This window comes from Schistocerca serialis, chromosome 4 (assembly GCF_023864345.2).
Source record: "Schistocerca serialis cubense isolate TAMUIC-IGC-003099 chromosome 4, iqSchSeri2.2, whole genome shotgun sequence".
Lineage (NCBI taxonomy): Eukaryota > Metazoa > Arthropoda > Insecta > Orthoptera > Acrididae > Schistocerca > Schistocerca serialis.
The window spans coordinates 327,752,361-327,769,097 of NC_064641.1; the positions used below are offsets into that span (position 1 = coordinate 327,752,361).

Genomic DNA, 16,737 nt, shown 5'->3' on the forward strand with positions numbered 1-16,737 from the left:
ACTGAGGTCTGGAACAGTTGAATTTTTCTGCGTTGTGCCTGTTATGAAGCTACTTTGTTTCTGCTTTCTGTGAATGGGAAATTATTTAGAAACTTTTTATTGGCTAGCTACAGCTGCTCATTTAGAACGTATTGGGCCATACTGAGGGTGCGATTATATCTTTCTAGTTCCTCTAAGAGGTCCATTTTTCTTGTCTTTGTTAGTGGTATGTACTATCTCCAAGTTGTCGTTAATGTTAGAAAAAGAGTGTCCATACCGATTCTTGTGAGTGGCTATTGCAGGTTTGTTTCAATTTTTTTCGTCTAAAGGTATCCATGTAATCATGATACTGTATACTACAGCTTTTGGCAGTCTGTCCGGGATAAAATCTGGGGCAATTGTCACAAATAATCTTGTAAATTCCAGATTTGCTCCATCTAGGCTGGTGATGTTAGTGCCGTGGATAATGATATGTTGCACAGTCTTATTGGTGCAGAAACTTATTTGAACTCCTGATCTTCAGAAAATATTATCATTTTGGTAGAAGATTGTGCTTATGAGGGGAATGCATGCAAATAGGTCATCTTCCGCTACCAGTTGTGAATGTACTGCAGGTGATTTACTATCTTTAATTTTATTGTATAGGTGGTCAATTTTTTGTGGTTTATAGGCATTATTTGTAGCTACTGGTTCGGTTATATTGATTTCTTTCTCCTTGGCAGATGGAATAAGGGGAATTTTATGTATACAGTTTAATACGAATCTGATATCGCCATTTTGTGGTGTGTATGGTGGTCTGAAGAATTACTTACAATTACATTTGTGGTGATAGGTCCTCTATAAATTTCAGAGGCATGGTTTTAATTCAAAGTTTTTATTCTAAGATCAAGAAAACTGATACCCTCTTTTGTCCGATGTTCAAAAATGAATCTGATACTGGATTGTGTCTTACTCGCTGCATCTGCAAATGATTCTGTTTCATCTATGGCGCCAGAGAACAAGATCGGTGCATCATCAGTACACCTTTTATAATGTTTCAGATTGTCTTTACGATGGGAACTAGCGTCGACAAATTTATTTTTCAAATGCGTAATACAAACGTCAACTAAAAGGCCTGCAAGGCTGCTTCCCGTTGCTATGCAATCTGGCTGCATATACATTTTCTTGTTGAATGGGAAGTAGTTACGTGCTGGAATTAATTCTAACATCGCTTTGAGTTCGCGTTTCTCTGCCTTGTAGAGTTTTATGTTTTTTATTAAATTGCACTTAATTATTCCAGTAGTTTCCTGGACTGGAATATTTGTCCACTGGTTCTCAGTGTCTAGGGAGGCATATCTGGCACTGCCTGGTATGTATACATCACTTACATCAGTAACAAATCGTTGGGAATTTCTGATAGAGAAGTTCTCTTCAAATATGTAAAAGTTGCTCAGGAAATCTTTAAGCTTCTTCAAGATGTAATATGCAAGACCGTACCTTGAACTAACAATAGGATGTGCTGGGTAATGTGGTTTATGAATCTCTGGCTGAGATCATAGTTTTGGAGATATGGGATTCATGACTAAGTTATGTTGAATATCAGCATCTGATGAAAGGTAGCTGACTTTTTTAATTCATTTCTGAAGTCTTGGCTGACGTTTGTGTGGAACCAGTCTTCAGTTCTTTTCTCTTATTGTTAAGAAATAATTGTGAGGTTTTGTTGATGTAATCTTCTTCATACATTATTACTGCAGAGATATTTTTATCTGCAATAACAACAAGGGCTCTGCTATCTGTAATTTTTTAATAATACTAGTGACATTTTTTGAATCAGTTTTCCCAGAGTAGGGTGTTGATTGTAGATTTCCTGCAATAATTTATTTGGCTCTTGAAATTACAGTATTTTGTTCACTTGGTATTAGTTTGGCTTTGCAACATGCAAGTTTTATTCTGACAACTAATTCATTGATTTGTTTGTCGTAAAGATTTTGCCAATGTTTTGTAGTTACAGTATTTTGTTCATCTTGGCTTATTCTGGCTGTCATGTACCATTTTCGTGCTGATAACTAATTTATTGATGTTTTTGTCATTAAGTTCTGGTGCTATGTTATGTCTGAGACCTTTATTTAGTAACAAGTTCTGCTTCATCAAGCAAAATGCTGGTGGAGTTTAGCACTCTATCATAAAATTCAAGTTCTGGGGTGCTGGGGATACCAGTGAGCTAATGGGTAAATTCTGAAGTAAGTGACTGACTTTCTTTTTATGTCTCATGGAGATAATTAGCATTTCTTTGCTTCTCTATTAATATTATTTTAGAAGTGCATCATAGATAGGTATTTTATTAAATTCCAGACAGGTCTTGTTAAATTGCACAGCTTGTACTACCTTCATAATGTTCTCTTTGCAGAGCTATTGCTGTTAACCTTAAAGCAGATAGGTATTTCATTAAATTCCAGCCAGATCTTGTTAGACTATACAGCTTGTATTATCTTCATACTTGGTGGTTTTCAATGTATAAACAGGATGCAATGCCTGGCTTCGAGATTTCAATGATATTTTATCCATGTTGGATCTTGTGAAACATGTGACCATGTGGCCACAAATGATAGTTGGTGGATGACACAACCAACCACAAACAATTTTTAGAGGTTTTATTTTAGTGCTGTAACCGCTTTTGGGCTACCATGGCAATCTTCAGAGGTTAATATTTTCAGTTACACAGATGTTTTGACCAACAGCAAGTCGTGTGCTCACACACAGCACAAGAATATTTGAGTATTTAGTGCCACATCATAAGTTGTTTCACTAATAAAGATACACCAAAGCTCTTGCATTTATTTAGGTACAATGCGAAAAAGTTGTGTTCACTTTCATAAGTTCCAGCAGATGGAGATTTATTTTGTTGTAATCCATGTTGTTTTCCAGATATTTGTAGCTGGTTGCGTCATTCACCACTTAATGGCTTCAGAGTTCACGAAATCCAACATGGATAAAGTAACATTGAAATTGCTGAGCCAGGCATTCCAAACTGTTGATTCATTGAAAAACTGCAAACTACATCTTGCAAAGATGGTACAAAGGATAAAGTTTAACAAGGCCTGTCTAGCTTCTCCCTATCTACACTAAGGCTAACACTGACAGCCAGAGTAACTCTACACAGATTTCCAAATCTAAATGCGAAATAATGCGTTAAAAACTCAAATAAGATCCCTAGACAAGGAAAAAGACATACTAAATAATCAAGTATGTAAACTGCATCTTGAACTCACTAACCAGATGTATCCTACAGACCTGATGCACATCTTATGTAACATTAATAGATAGATAACCAAAGAAAAGACAATTGTCTTCAGGAGTCATAAAAAGAAAATTCAGTAACTTACTTCAAAATTAACACAGTATCTCACTGAAACCCCCAAGACCACATAAATTGAATGTTATGGAAGAGTACTTTTGTTTGATGAAGCTGAACTTGTTTCCTAAATAGAGGTATCAGACATAAGATTGCACCAAAACTCAATTACAAAAACATCAGCGAATTAGTTATCAGAATAGAACTTGCATGTGGCGAAGCCAAACTAATACCATGTAAACAAAAACTGTGACTTCAAAAGTCAAATAAATTATTGCAGGAAATCTACAATCAACACACAATTCTGGGAAAACTGATTCAAAAATAGTCACTAGTATTAATAAAAAAACCCAAAGATAACGAAGCCCTTGTTGTTATTGCAGATAAAAATATCTCTGCAGTAATTATGTATGAAGAAGACTGCATCAACAAAACCTCACAATTATTTCTCAACAATAAGACAAAAGAACTGAAAACTGGTTCCACACAAACGCCAGCCAAAGCTTCAGAAATTAATTAAAATGTCAACTACCTTTCATCGGATGCTGATATTCAACATAACTTAGTCATGAATCCCATATCTCCAAAACTAAGATTTCAGCCAGAGATTCATAACCCTCATTACCCAGCACATCCTATTGTTAGTTCAGGGTACAGTCTTGCAAATTACATCTTGAAGAAGCTTAAAGATTTCCTGAGCAACTTTTACATATTTGAAGAGAACTTCTCTATCAGAAATTCCCAACGATTTGTTACTAATGTAAGTGATGTATCCATACCAGGTAGTACCAGATACGCCTCCCTAGACACTGTGAACCAGTGGACAAATATACCAGTCCAGGAAACTACAGGAATAATTAAGTGCAATTCAATAAAAAAAATAAAGCTCTACAAGGCAGAAAGACGTAAACTCAAAGCGGTGTTAGAATTAATTCTAGCACATAACTACTTCCCATTCAACAAGAAAATGTATATGCAGCCAGATTGCATAGCAACGGGAAGCAGCCTTGCAGGCCTTTCAGGCGACGTTTGTATTACGCATTTGAAAAATAAATTTGTCGACGATAGTTCCCATTGTAAAGACAATCTGAAACATTATAAAAGGTGTACTGATGATGCACCGATCTTGTTCTCTGGCGCCATAGATGAAACAGAATCATTTGCAGATGCAGCGAGTAAGACACACCCCAGTATCAGATTCATTTTTGAACATCGGACAAAAGAGAGTATCAGTTTCTTGATCTTAGAATAAAAACGTTGAATCAAAAGTATGCCTCTGAAATTCATAGAGAACCTACCACCACAAATGTAATTGTAAGTAATTCTTCAGACCACCATACACACCACAAAATGGCGATTTCAGATTCATAGTAAACTGTATACATAAAATTCCCCTTATTCCATCTGCCAAGGAGAAAGAAATCAATATAATCGAAACAGTAGCTACAAATTATGCCTATAAACCACAAACAATTGACCACCTATACAATAAAATTAAAGATAGTAAATCACCTGCAGTACATTCACAACTGGTAGCGGAAGATGACCTATTTGCATGCATTCCCCTCATAAGCACAATCTTCTACCAAAATGATAATATTTTCTGAAGATCAGGAGTTCAAATAAGTTTCTGCACCAATAAGACTGTGCAACATATCATTATCCACGGCACTAACATCACCAGCCTAGATGGAGCAAATCTGGAATTTACAAGATTATTTGTGACAATTGCCTCAGATTTTATCCCGGACAGACTGCCAAAAGCTGTAGTATACAGTATCATGATTACATGGATACCTTTAGACGAAAAAAATTGAAACAAATCTGCAATAGCCACTCACAAGAATCGGTATGGACACTCTTTTTCTAACATTAACGACAACTTGGAGATAGTACATACCACTAACAAAGACAAGAAAAATGGACCTCTTAGAGGAACTAGAAATATATAATCACACCCTCAGTACGGCCCAATACGTTCTAAATGAGCAGCTGTAGCTAGCCAAAGAACAGTTTCTAAATAATTTCCCATTCACAGAAAGCAGAAACAAAGTAGCTTCATAACAGGCACAACGCAGAAAAATTCAACTGTTCCAGACCTCAGTATGAAATTGTATAAATATACAGTACGATGATGGGTAAATGTGTTGTTGTCATTCCTCTATTCAATTTTTTAATTTTGTATTCCCTGCAATTAACTTACACACTGTAATGATAATCAAAAAATGTCTGTATATATAAATGTGTTTGCGTTCATGTGTAATTTATATTATGCAATCAGTTGTCTTTTAAGTATTTCGTCAAGTTTTCTGCTGACGCGTACATAATAAAGAAAGAGAGATACCCACTAAAAACAATTTGTCCTATTATTCTTAGAATGAATCTTTTTCTGTTATTAACATGTTGCATTTTGCTCATTCTGCATACAATCTTTGTCTTTTTGCATGCTTGGTCAATAGGAAATGAATGATACTTTTTATCTTTGCTTAATGATAATCTTTGCACTGTAAACATACCATCAAGTGTATAGTACATGTGCGATGCTCAGCACTGACGTTAAGAATAACATGAAATGTGCCTCATCAACTTATTTACAATATGAGTGCTGTGTGTAGCTCAACAAAATATACATCGACCTGGAATATCACGTGGACCACAACAAAACAACCAGCTATCTCCTGGAACTGACGTAGGTGAACTCAACTACTTCGCGTTATTGCTAAATAAAATACAAGCACTTTAGCGTGTCTTTTTTATTAATGTAACCATTTATAATACAGCACTAAATACTCAGTTATTCTTGTGCAGCGTAGGAGGAGACAACATGCTGTTGATCAAAACTTCTATGTAACTGAAAATATCAACACTCTGAAGATAGGCTTGGAAGGCCGGAACTGGTTGTAGCACTAAAACTAAACATTCAAAAAGTATTTGTGGTTGGTTGAGCCTTCACGAACTACCTGTAACGGCCGTTTAGTTCACAAGCCGCAGCATGTCTAAAATAATAAAGAAAATTAATACGTAAAGAGGAGAAATCAATAAGTACGTAAAAGCAAGGGTAAATCCAAATACAGAGGTTAGAGCTCAGCAGCAGGCATGTGTAATTATTTAAAATAATAACGATATTCTGGTTGACCAAAAAATTAAACAAACGTTGAATCTTAAAAAAACAAACATGGCTGCTGGGCGTTGTAGTAAGTACAAAAAACGGTAACCAAAAGACTTTATAGTAAGAACAAAAAACAGTAACCAAAATGAGACGAATAAGGACGTACTGTTGCAGCTTTTTTATCAGATCATGTCTTTCGTTCACACTGCTTAGTTTAAATATTTAAGTTCTGCCACATGGTATCATTCTTCCTCGGTGTCCAATGTTTATAATGATTACGTAGTCTTAGTACCATTCTTTGCTCAAGTCGCAATGAGAAGTTACAGCGATCAGTATTAAAAGTCTCGTGAAGTGAGAACTTCAGCACTCTCCCGACAGGAGACAATGATCAGAGTTATTTACCTCGATTATGTAAAACACAGTATTTCACACCCTGCTCTGTGTCCCTTGGCGACTTGTTTAAACGGTTATAAGTCACTAATGAGGACTGTTAGAACAGCAGTGATGTTCTAGTGATAGGAGAGTTGTCTCTTGGAGCTGTACTTTATCTTGTTATTTCAGTTTCCTACATTTTGATTGGTAACTGCAGTCTGGATATTGTAAGTCCTATACATGTGATTTACTCGTTGGGACTCACGATATAGATTTTTCAAGGGCTGGGGAAGCGTTTTGAAAGATAAATGTCACATATCTAAACATCCTTAAATCTGGTCAACTTGAGTAACAAGACGCGATGTGCAAATGAAACTGAGCGATAAGGTGAGGATCACAGCTGTTTCTTGCAATTTATGAAAATTGGCCATTATTTTTTAAAAAAGTGTTAAGTTTCAAATCGTTATTGTGCCTTTTATTTGTAATATTCTTAGCTACAACTGTTTAGGATACACAAAGTTTTACTGAAAAAATTATGATACTGTGTATAAGATCGATATATAAAACATATCTGTGAAAACCCGCACTACAGAAAATGTAATGGTATAAATGTATAATTGTTCAGCTGATTCAACATTCAATTCCTCTGTCTCTGTTTTTATTTGTAGGAAAAAAGGAAATTTTGCAACAATCCTTTTCCTGTTCTTGTTCCTGGGAATAGAATGTATGCCACCGACAGTTTATCGCCCGAAGTTCGTGCTCTGAAGGTAGTCTCTCTAGCATAGCACGTGGGAGGGCTTCGCCTTCGCGTAGAAACATGGGGCAACTGGGTCTAGCTTTACCGTCTTGATATATTACAGTTTTCTTCAAGAAGGGTGTAAAATTAATAATGACTTTAATAAACGAACACTGTTAACATCCAGTTCCTGGTTTGCTCTACCTACGATCAATGAAGTGTGTGATACTGTTGGACCACGGCATCAAATTTTAAAGATACAGATCTGCTGGTCAGTTCCAAGAAACTTGGAGCACAAGTGGCATTTCCGTCTGCAAAATACATTTCTCGCTTACATATCTATTTTCTGCTTGACCTTTAGGAGAGATAAATTACAATTTAACAAAGTCTATTAAGAGTACCATTATTAGCACTGTAACAAATTGGAAAATACTCTTAAGGGAACAAATGTGAAATTATGTAAAGTTATTTATGAAAAACATACGAAAATTTAGTTCCATATTACAGACAGAACTATTCGGAGCTGAAGTTGTGAGTGATAGTACTTTTGTCGTAAAATTTGCTGTCAGAAAATATAAGTGACACACCATTCCCCTGTTCTACTTAAATGTACAACTTTTTGACAGAGAACAAAATCTATACTGCAGTTAGCAGTAGTGAATTCCAACACAATAGGAGACACCGCTGTAACCATATAACCCAAAACTTTCGATTATATTAGGAACCATTTCCTCCAGATTGAGTAAAATACATGAACAAATCAATTAGCCTTATAACATTACGCCACAAGTTAATTATTTTACATTTTAGTTTACTGTAGCTCCAAGAATGTGGCAATTTTGGTCCTCAGAAATGTCATCAGTTTACTGTAGAGCAACCAAGAGGCGGCGACGAGGAACTGACCACCGTTTCCCCACTGTATCCTGGAACTACTGCTGGAAAGGATTTCCTCAGATCGTGATAGTGAACATATAACTGCCCCATTTCTACTGTAAAGGAACCACGATTACCAAACACATGCTTACCGCCGACAAGAGTTAGCACATGTGCTAACACTACCCCTAACTTACACGCCGCTACCTTTGGCGCACCACTGTAGCTGCGCCTGCTGCGTCGCTACAGTAGTGATGGATTTCAATGGTTAATGGGAAAGGGACGAAGGAAATGTTCTACTCGTATTTGCCTGAAGGCTTGCAACTACTACTGACTGAGAACTTTGGCGAGAGTACGATAGCGAAGGAAGCAGGCGGAAGCCTGGAGAAGATACCTGTCTCACTTATCCTTCCATGTCACCAATTTCACTACTCCATTGCTATATTTGCAGTCGAAAACGAGCATCTGCTTCTCTTTGTCCCACCGCTAAGCCGCATAGTCTTGAATCTCCCTTCATTCGCAAACACTGGCTCGTGGCAGTATAGTTTTTGCACTTGAGGGTCTCGACTGAAAATGAGTTAATGTCACTAAAATATAGTTTTACTAGAATAACACTGTAAAGCTTTTGTTTCCTCAAGGAAGTTTGTCGGTTTATGTAAGTTCATTTGAATAAGCATCAAAATATTACAGTCACATATTTCTGGCTTCTCTGCTTTGCTATTGTACTAAACTTCACTTTGGTAATTTATAATTCCGAATGACTAGAGTCTTTATCTGCCCTGTTGTCTTACACCTGCAGTGTTGAGCAAGCTGGTTCTGACCCAGCTTCACCGCTGTAGAGCTTAAGATTCGTCAACCCAGCAGCATCTAGTTTCATCTTGTTCCTCAGCTGCATCTGCTAAACCCCTTCCACATATTTTTCATCGCATTCTCCGCCACCATTTCCTGTACGTTTGGCAGTTGTCAAGAAACTTCCATCAGGAAGTTCCGCGACATTTTTCTTTCATAAACATGCAGTTCTTTCGATTTGCATGTCAAAATATCTGTTGGTGTCAGCCCTCTGTCAACCTGTATACTTTCATTTTCCTTGGCTTTATATATGTGGTACTAAATTGAGAAATTAAAATCAAGCGGTGTAAGTTAGCAGACGACAGCATAATCGAGAAGTTCTAACTGAGTGGCGTTAGACCCTTTCCAGTCGAGTCCCCCGATAGCAGTAGCTTCTGACAAGTAGGAAATCTATCAGTTATTCCCACTACCAGCTTCTGTGACTGTCCGATTGTCCTGCTCGTCAGTACAGTTGTCAGCTGTGAGTGCGTGCCCCACAGCACGGATGCGTCGCTTTTACAGCGTGCCTGCCGTCGCCAGGTGCGTGGCAGGAGGCGGCCCTCAGAGGCGGTACTGCACGGCCTGCAGCTGCGCGTCGCGGTGGCGCGGCAGCTGCGCGCCGGCGCTGCACGCCTGCGGGTCCTTGGGGTAGCCGGCCTCGGTGTGGTTGAGGCGCGCGCGCGTCAGCCGCCGGTGCACGTCCGTCATGTCGGCGCGCCGCGCCGCGTCGGCCACGTCGCGCGCCAGCACGGCCGCCGAGCACGACATAGCGTACCGCACGCACGTCGCCAGCGACAGGAAGCGCCCGTCCGGCGACAGGTCCACCACCGCGTAGCCCAGGTACACCGCTGCAGACAGGAAATCGTCGTGCTCTCATGTTGATCGGTTGTCATTCGGAAAGTGGCATATTACTTATACTGTTCCGATGCATAGTTGTGGTAGCACACTACTGGCCATTAAAATTGCTATACCAAGAAGAAATGCAGATAATATTCATTGGACAAATATATTTTACTAGAACTGACATGTGATTGCATTTTCACGCAATTTGGATGCATAGATCCTGAGAAATCAGTACCCAGAACAACCACCTCTGGCCGTAATAAAAACCTTGATACGCCTGCGCATTGAGTCAAACAGAGCTTGGATGGCCTGTACAGGTACAGGTATCCATGTAGCTTCAACACGATACCTCACTTCATCAAGAGTAGTGACTGGCGTATTGTGACGAGCCAGTTCCTCGGCCACCATGGACCAGAGCTTTTCAGTTGGTGAGAGATCTGGAGAATGTGCTGGCCAGGACAGCAGTCGAACATCTTCTGTATCCAGAAAGGCCCGTACAGGACCTGCAACATGCGGTCGTGCATTATCCTGCTGAAATTTAGGGTTTCGCAGGGATCGAATGAAGGGTAGAGCCACGGGTCGTAACACATCTGAAATGTAACGTCCACTGTTCAAAGAGCCGTCAGTGCTAACAAGAGGTGACCGAGACGTGTAACCAATGGCACCCCAAACCATCACTCAGGGTGATATGCCAGTATGACGATCACAAATACACGCTTCCAATGTGCGTTCACGGCGATGTCGACAAACACGGATGCGACCATCATGATGCTGTAAACAGAACCTGGATTGATCCGAAAAAATGACGTTTTGCCATTCGTGCACCCAGGTTCGTCGTTGAGTACACCATCGCAGGCGCTCCTGTCTGTGATGCAGCGTCAAGGCTAACCGCAGCCATGGTCTCCGAGCTGGTAGGCTTGGTTCAAATGGCTCTGAGCACTATGGGACTTAACATCTGAGGTCATCAGTCCCCTAGAACTTAGAACTACTTAAACCTACCTCACCTAAGGACATCACGCATATACATGCCCGAGGCAGGATTTCAACCTGCGACCGAAGCGGTCGCGCGGTTCCAGACTGAAGCGCCTAGAACCGCTCCGCCACAACAGCCGGCCGAGCTGATAGTCCATGCTGCTTCAAACGTCGTCGAACTGTTCGTGCAGATGGTTGTTGTCTTGCAAACGTCCCCATCTGTTGACTCAGGGATCGAGACGTAGCTGCACGATCCGTTACACCCATCCGGATAAGATGCTTATTATCTCATGCTAGTGATACGAGGCCGTTGGGGTCCAGCACGGTGTTCCTTATTACCCTCCTGAACCCACCGATTCCATATTCTGCTAACAGCCATTGGATCTCGACCAACGCGACCAGCAATGTCGCGATACGATAAACCGCAATCGCGATAGGCTACAATCCGACCTTTATCAAAGTCGAAAACGTGATGGTACGCATTTCTCCTCCTTACACGAGGCATCACAACAACGTTTCACCAGGCAACGCCGGTCAACTGCCGTTTGTGTATGAGAAGTCGATTGGATACTTTCCTCGTGTCAGCACGTTGTAGGTGTCGCCACCGGCGCCAACCTTGTGTGAATGCTCTGAAAAGCTAATCATTTGCATATCACAGCATCCTGTCGGTTAAATTTCGCGTCTGTAGCACGTCATCTACGTGGTGTAGCAATTTTAATGGCCAGTAGTGTACTTTATGTTACAGCATGTCTCAGCCGTCAGGAAGATCTGACTGCTGACTAAGGCAGTACCTAGACAGTCAATAACACTGCGCAATAATGCTGTTCAGTATAACTGACGTCCTCCACAGACTGCCCAATAATATTGTGGTTTGCAATGTTGAGGATAAAGAATCTGCTGCTATGGTGACTGCTCAACTTTGTTGCAAGCGGAAAAAAAAGTGGATGAAGACTTGGAACTCGGAGCGTCAAAGATCGCTCACGAAAGTTGTTAAGAGAATTGAAGTTGGACGAAAGAAAAGATTATCATAACTTTTTCATGTGTTTATGGCTCATCATACATAGGCACTTACCTCCAATCCCTTCCCCCTGGAATCTAGAGCACGGTGTTTTGATTACGCCAAATCTTTCGTTTAGCGAAATGTAGCACTCACTACGTGGCTGACCGCAGTCAGGCAACACTACACACTTAGCAATAATCGTTTGTTGTTCTAAACTTCGAAGTAATGAAGTGTGAATAATACTCAGTGGACGACCATCAGTTCTGTGAGAAATAATGTTTCTTTGTGCCACCTATAAAATTTAGTTCTTGTGGTATGATATACCTCAGAACTGACCAACTCATTTACATCGATAATGGCAATGTTAGAGTGTTGCACAACCTCACCCTCACCCCGGATAAATATCTGTGATGCCCATATCCACACGATCAAAGAACAAGACACTACAATGAGAGACCTAATTTCTTCAAGTCAGCGTTTATCTGTTACGAAAAATGTTCAAATGTGTGTGAAATCTTATGGGACTTAACTGCTAAGGTCATCAGTCTCTAAGCTTACACACTACTTAATCTAAATTATCCTAAGGACAAACACACACACCCATGCCTGAGGGAGGACTCGAACCTCCGCCGGGACCAGCCGTATCTGTTACGCTGCAGTACCTTGCCACTGACAGTTCAGTTCTTTCGAAGACTTTTAACTTACAAGTATAATTTCACCTTAAGGGAGTTGAAACATAGTAACGGGTATACACTTCTTTTCATAACCTTGCGTTAATTAATTTTTGTGAAACTTCGTCGTTCGTGGGGATTTTGCCGTATTTTCTGAGCAACAATTCATACGATTCATTCGTAATTTCTGTTTTTGTACTCATCTCCTTAAACATACCACAGGCCGGCCGGAGTGACCGTGCGGTTCTAGGCGCTACAGTCTGGAACCGAGCGACCGCTACGGTCGCAGGTTTGAATCCTGCCTCGGGCATGGATGTGTGTGATGTCCTTAGGTTAGTTAGGTTTAATTAGTTCTAAGTTCTAGGCGACTGATGACCTCAGAAATTAAGTCGCATAGTGCTCAGAGCCATTTGAACCATTTTGAACTAAACATACCACAACGCCGACAATCATTTATACATTTCGATGAACTCCAATCAGAACACATTTTCGTCTTGCTTTGGACTCATTTTCAACACCACAACAAAATTCAAAGTGAACGTACTGATATCCACAGTCTGTTCCTCGCGAGAGCCTGGAAAGAATATTGTCAATACTGCTCGCAGACGGCAGGATATTTCCGGGCAGAGCAAAATATTTCAGAACTTTTTGATGTTATCAATATTATTGCACGGCCTCTCAATCTCACCCCTAGGTGTTCAATATTATTGCGCTTCAGAAAAAATTACGCAAAATTATTGGCCGTCTAGGGGGCTCTGATGTATTGTATCCACGAAGGTTATCTTACAAGGGGAATTCTTAGATTGGCCCTCTTCGATTTTCTTCACACTCACGGAATTTGAAGATTAGTTTCTGGACTTCAGCGTCCTACAGCAGTTAGACTAAAACGATCTACCTTCAAAACTCGCCTTTGAAGATTACATTTCCAAGCACTGTTTAGTAAGTTCCATTTCTAATTTCTTAATACAGTCGCTGGCAGCTGACTGCATAGCACACAAGTTTTGTAATCTTGAAGTCGCTGATTCAAATCTCGCTAGTAGCAACCTTTTTTTTTTACTTTTATTACAATCTATATTTTTTTTCTTCTCGAATGGGCCACCTAAGGATCACGTGCCAATTTCAGTTCCCTAGTCGTCGTTGTTCCCCTTCCTTACATTACCCTTTCATCTGTTCACTACGTTTGTTTTCTTCCTATCTTCTGACTACTACATACCGGTATTTTCCTCTCTTCTATCTTGGAATCCTTCCATATTTAACACTTTTTCCCTACATGCCTCTGTGTCAGTTGTTTCTTCAGCTTTTAAATTATTTTTTACTAAATTCTTTTTTACTTTATGGCTCTGATGTATTATTAACCTCTTATCCCACAGATATTTGAAGATCTTTTTGATGAGTCTACTGGCTTGCAAAAGATATAAACGCACAAAAAATATTAGTCTTCTTTTTCTCCTTACTCCTGCTACGTTTCCAGTGTTTCGATAAATTACATCATTACTACGTATCTTTCAACCCTATACAGCTTTTCGTGGTCGTAATAGCTTCCTAATGATTCGCCTACTATTTCCAGTTTATCCAAATTTTGGTTTAATACCAGACATTCGTTTGCACATAGACATTATGGTTTCACTGCTGTATCGTAATGTCTTATTTTTGCAGTTTTACACAGGCTTTTTTCGTTCTAAAAGTCTGATTACATCATATACCTTTCCCATTTTAGGTGTACTTTCCTCTATAGTAATATTTTCCAAACCTTTATATGAATTGTCTCCCCAAGATACTTAAATTTTCAACCTTTCCAATTTGGCCAGTATATGATTTCAGTAATTTCGATGCGTTTCGATGGTTTTCTCTGCAGATATTCGTAGGCCAGTCATGGCTATTTCTTCTGAAAGACCAATTTGTGTTACAGCAGATATCCCATTTTTAGAAACTGTAACAAAATCATCTGCAAATGCGAAACAATTTAGTCCAGCTTTTTGTGATATGAAGTATATTCATTCGATTTTTCATCCCAAATTCTCACTGTTTTTTTCTAGAACACAGTTAAAAAGAATTGGTGATACGCAATCACCTTGCCAAACACCTGAGCGTATTTTGAAGGGCTGACATATTTCTCTCATAAAATCCACTTTAGATACTGCGTTTGTAAGTGTTTCACGAATTAAATCCGTTGATTTAGACTTTACTCTGAATTCTCAGATTAGTTTATCTGTAGATTGCTTGTCGACCGTATCAAAGACCTTTTGGAAATCAACAAACATTACTACAATATCTTTGCAATTCAGTAATCTGTGGTGAACGACTGGCGCGAGATTAAATATTTTTTCAGAAGGTGGTCTGTCCTTCCTAAGACCAACCAAATGCCTTTCCATTTTTGTTTCTACTCTGTTTCATAAAATTTTGGAAAATATTTTGTATGCAACTGGCAGCAAAGAGATTCCTGTATAGTTGTTAACGTCTTGTGTAATTTATGTATCATGGCTACCTTCCAATCTGCTGGGATTTTTTCTGTTTTTTTTTTTTTTATTTTTCGTAGAGACCATTTCAAAAGTTCCGCTGTAATAGTGTCTTCTCCATGACGTTTACTTTTTTTTTTTTTTTAAGGTTTTCATTATTTCTTCAGCTTCAAGACTGTTTGAGAATTCCAGCTGATGGATTGGTTCTGGACAATTAAGAGGCTGATCAAATTATTTTCAAAGTATTTCAATATTTCTATTGTTTCTTAAGCCAAGTTTCCCATTCTCATTTATTAAACACACACCTGGAAATATTCTATCCCTTCAGACTGCCCTTCAATGTCTGATCCAAATCAAGGACATTGTTTTTCGAAAAGTCTTCCTCAATTTCTGCAGCTTTCTTCTTTATGAAATCTCTTTTAGTTCTTCTGATTGCTCTTGCTGTTTCATTTCTTTGCTCTTTAAACTGCTCGCGGTGTTCAGTTTTTCTTGAGCATTTCCACTTTTCCATTTTCTGGCTCTCTCTGTTAAAGCTTCTTCAAGTTCTTCATTCTCACGTATTTCATTTTTGTCCCTGGTTGGTTCAAATGGCTCTGAGCACTATGGGACTCAACTTCTGAGGTCATTAGTCCCCTAGAACTTAGAACTAGTTAAACCTAACTAACCTAAGGACATCACTAACATCCATGCCCGAGGCAGGATTCGAACCTGCGACCGTAGCGGTCTTGCGGTTCCAGACTGCAGCGCCTTTAACCGCACGGCCACTTCGGCCGGCTTTTGTCCCTGAGTCATCCAAATGTTTTCTGTGCAACACTGTTATTTTAGTTAGGTGATTCTAACCAATTGCCATGTTTAGCTGATATTTTTGAATCTATTGTTTTATTTTAGAGTGCCTGTATCATTTTTTATGGTTTTGTGATTTTAATTTTATTTTATTATGTATGAGTTTAGCCTCACTTTCAGAGAGGTAATGATCAGCATCAAATTCGCCATTCCATACACACTGATAACTTCCATAGTGCTTTCTTGACAAACATGTACATTATCTAACTGAAATTCTCCCAACATCAGGATTGCGAGATCAGTGTTTTCGCTTTTCTTTGGAGTTTTCTGAGGAAGGTGGACATTAATTTCGAGTTAGAATTTTGACATAGACTGATCAGTCTCACACCATTTGTGTTGGTTCCTTTGTGGACTGGGTAATGCCCTACTACGTTTGTAAATTAGTTTTCTCTACCAGTTTACGCGCTGATAGCCCGCAAAAGCAATGTGGTGTTCATCTTCGGTGTTTTGGATACCTCAGTTTCTTGAAGTTCCCAAATACATCTCTTATCCCAGATTTATTCTGTTGTCTTGATCTATCAGTGCATGGAAATTAATGACTATGTATTTTCTGTTTTTGCATTTAGTTGACAGGACAGATAGTCGTTATGAGGCAGATTTAAATTCGTTTACACTCTCTGTTATACTTTATGAGCATAGAAAACTGAATCCAGTAATGCCATCCCTTTTACAATGCTGATTGCTGGTTTGCCTTCGAAGATTCTGTAGTTACAAGTCCCTGTTA

At 39.3% G+C, this 16,737-nt stretch overlaps 1 protein-coding gene across 1 annotated transcript in view; it reads right to left on the reverse strand.

Moving 5' to 3' along the window:
• Window positions 1-7,239: 7,239 nt before the first annotated feature.
• The window catches only part of LOC126474111 (uncharacterized), a 53,745-nt gene continuing 44,247 nt past the window's right edge, over window positions 7,240-16,737 (reverse strand). The window contains exon 4 of the mRNA XM_050101537.1: window positions 7,240-10,076. Coding sequence (XP_049957494.1) covers window positions 9,790-10,076 — 287 coding nt within the window. The 3' untranslated portion in view covers window positions 7,240-9,789. The remainder of the gene's footprint in view (window positions 10,077-16,737) is intronic.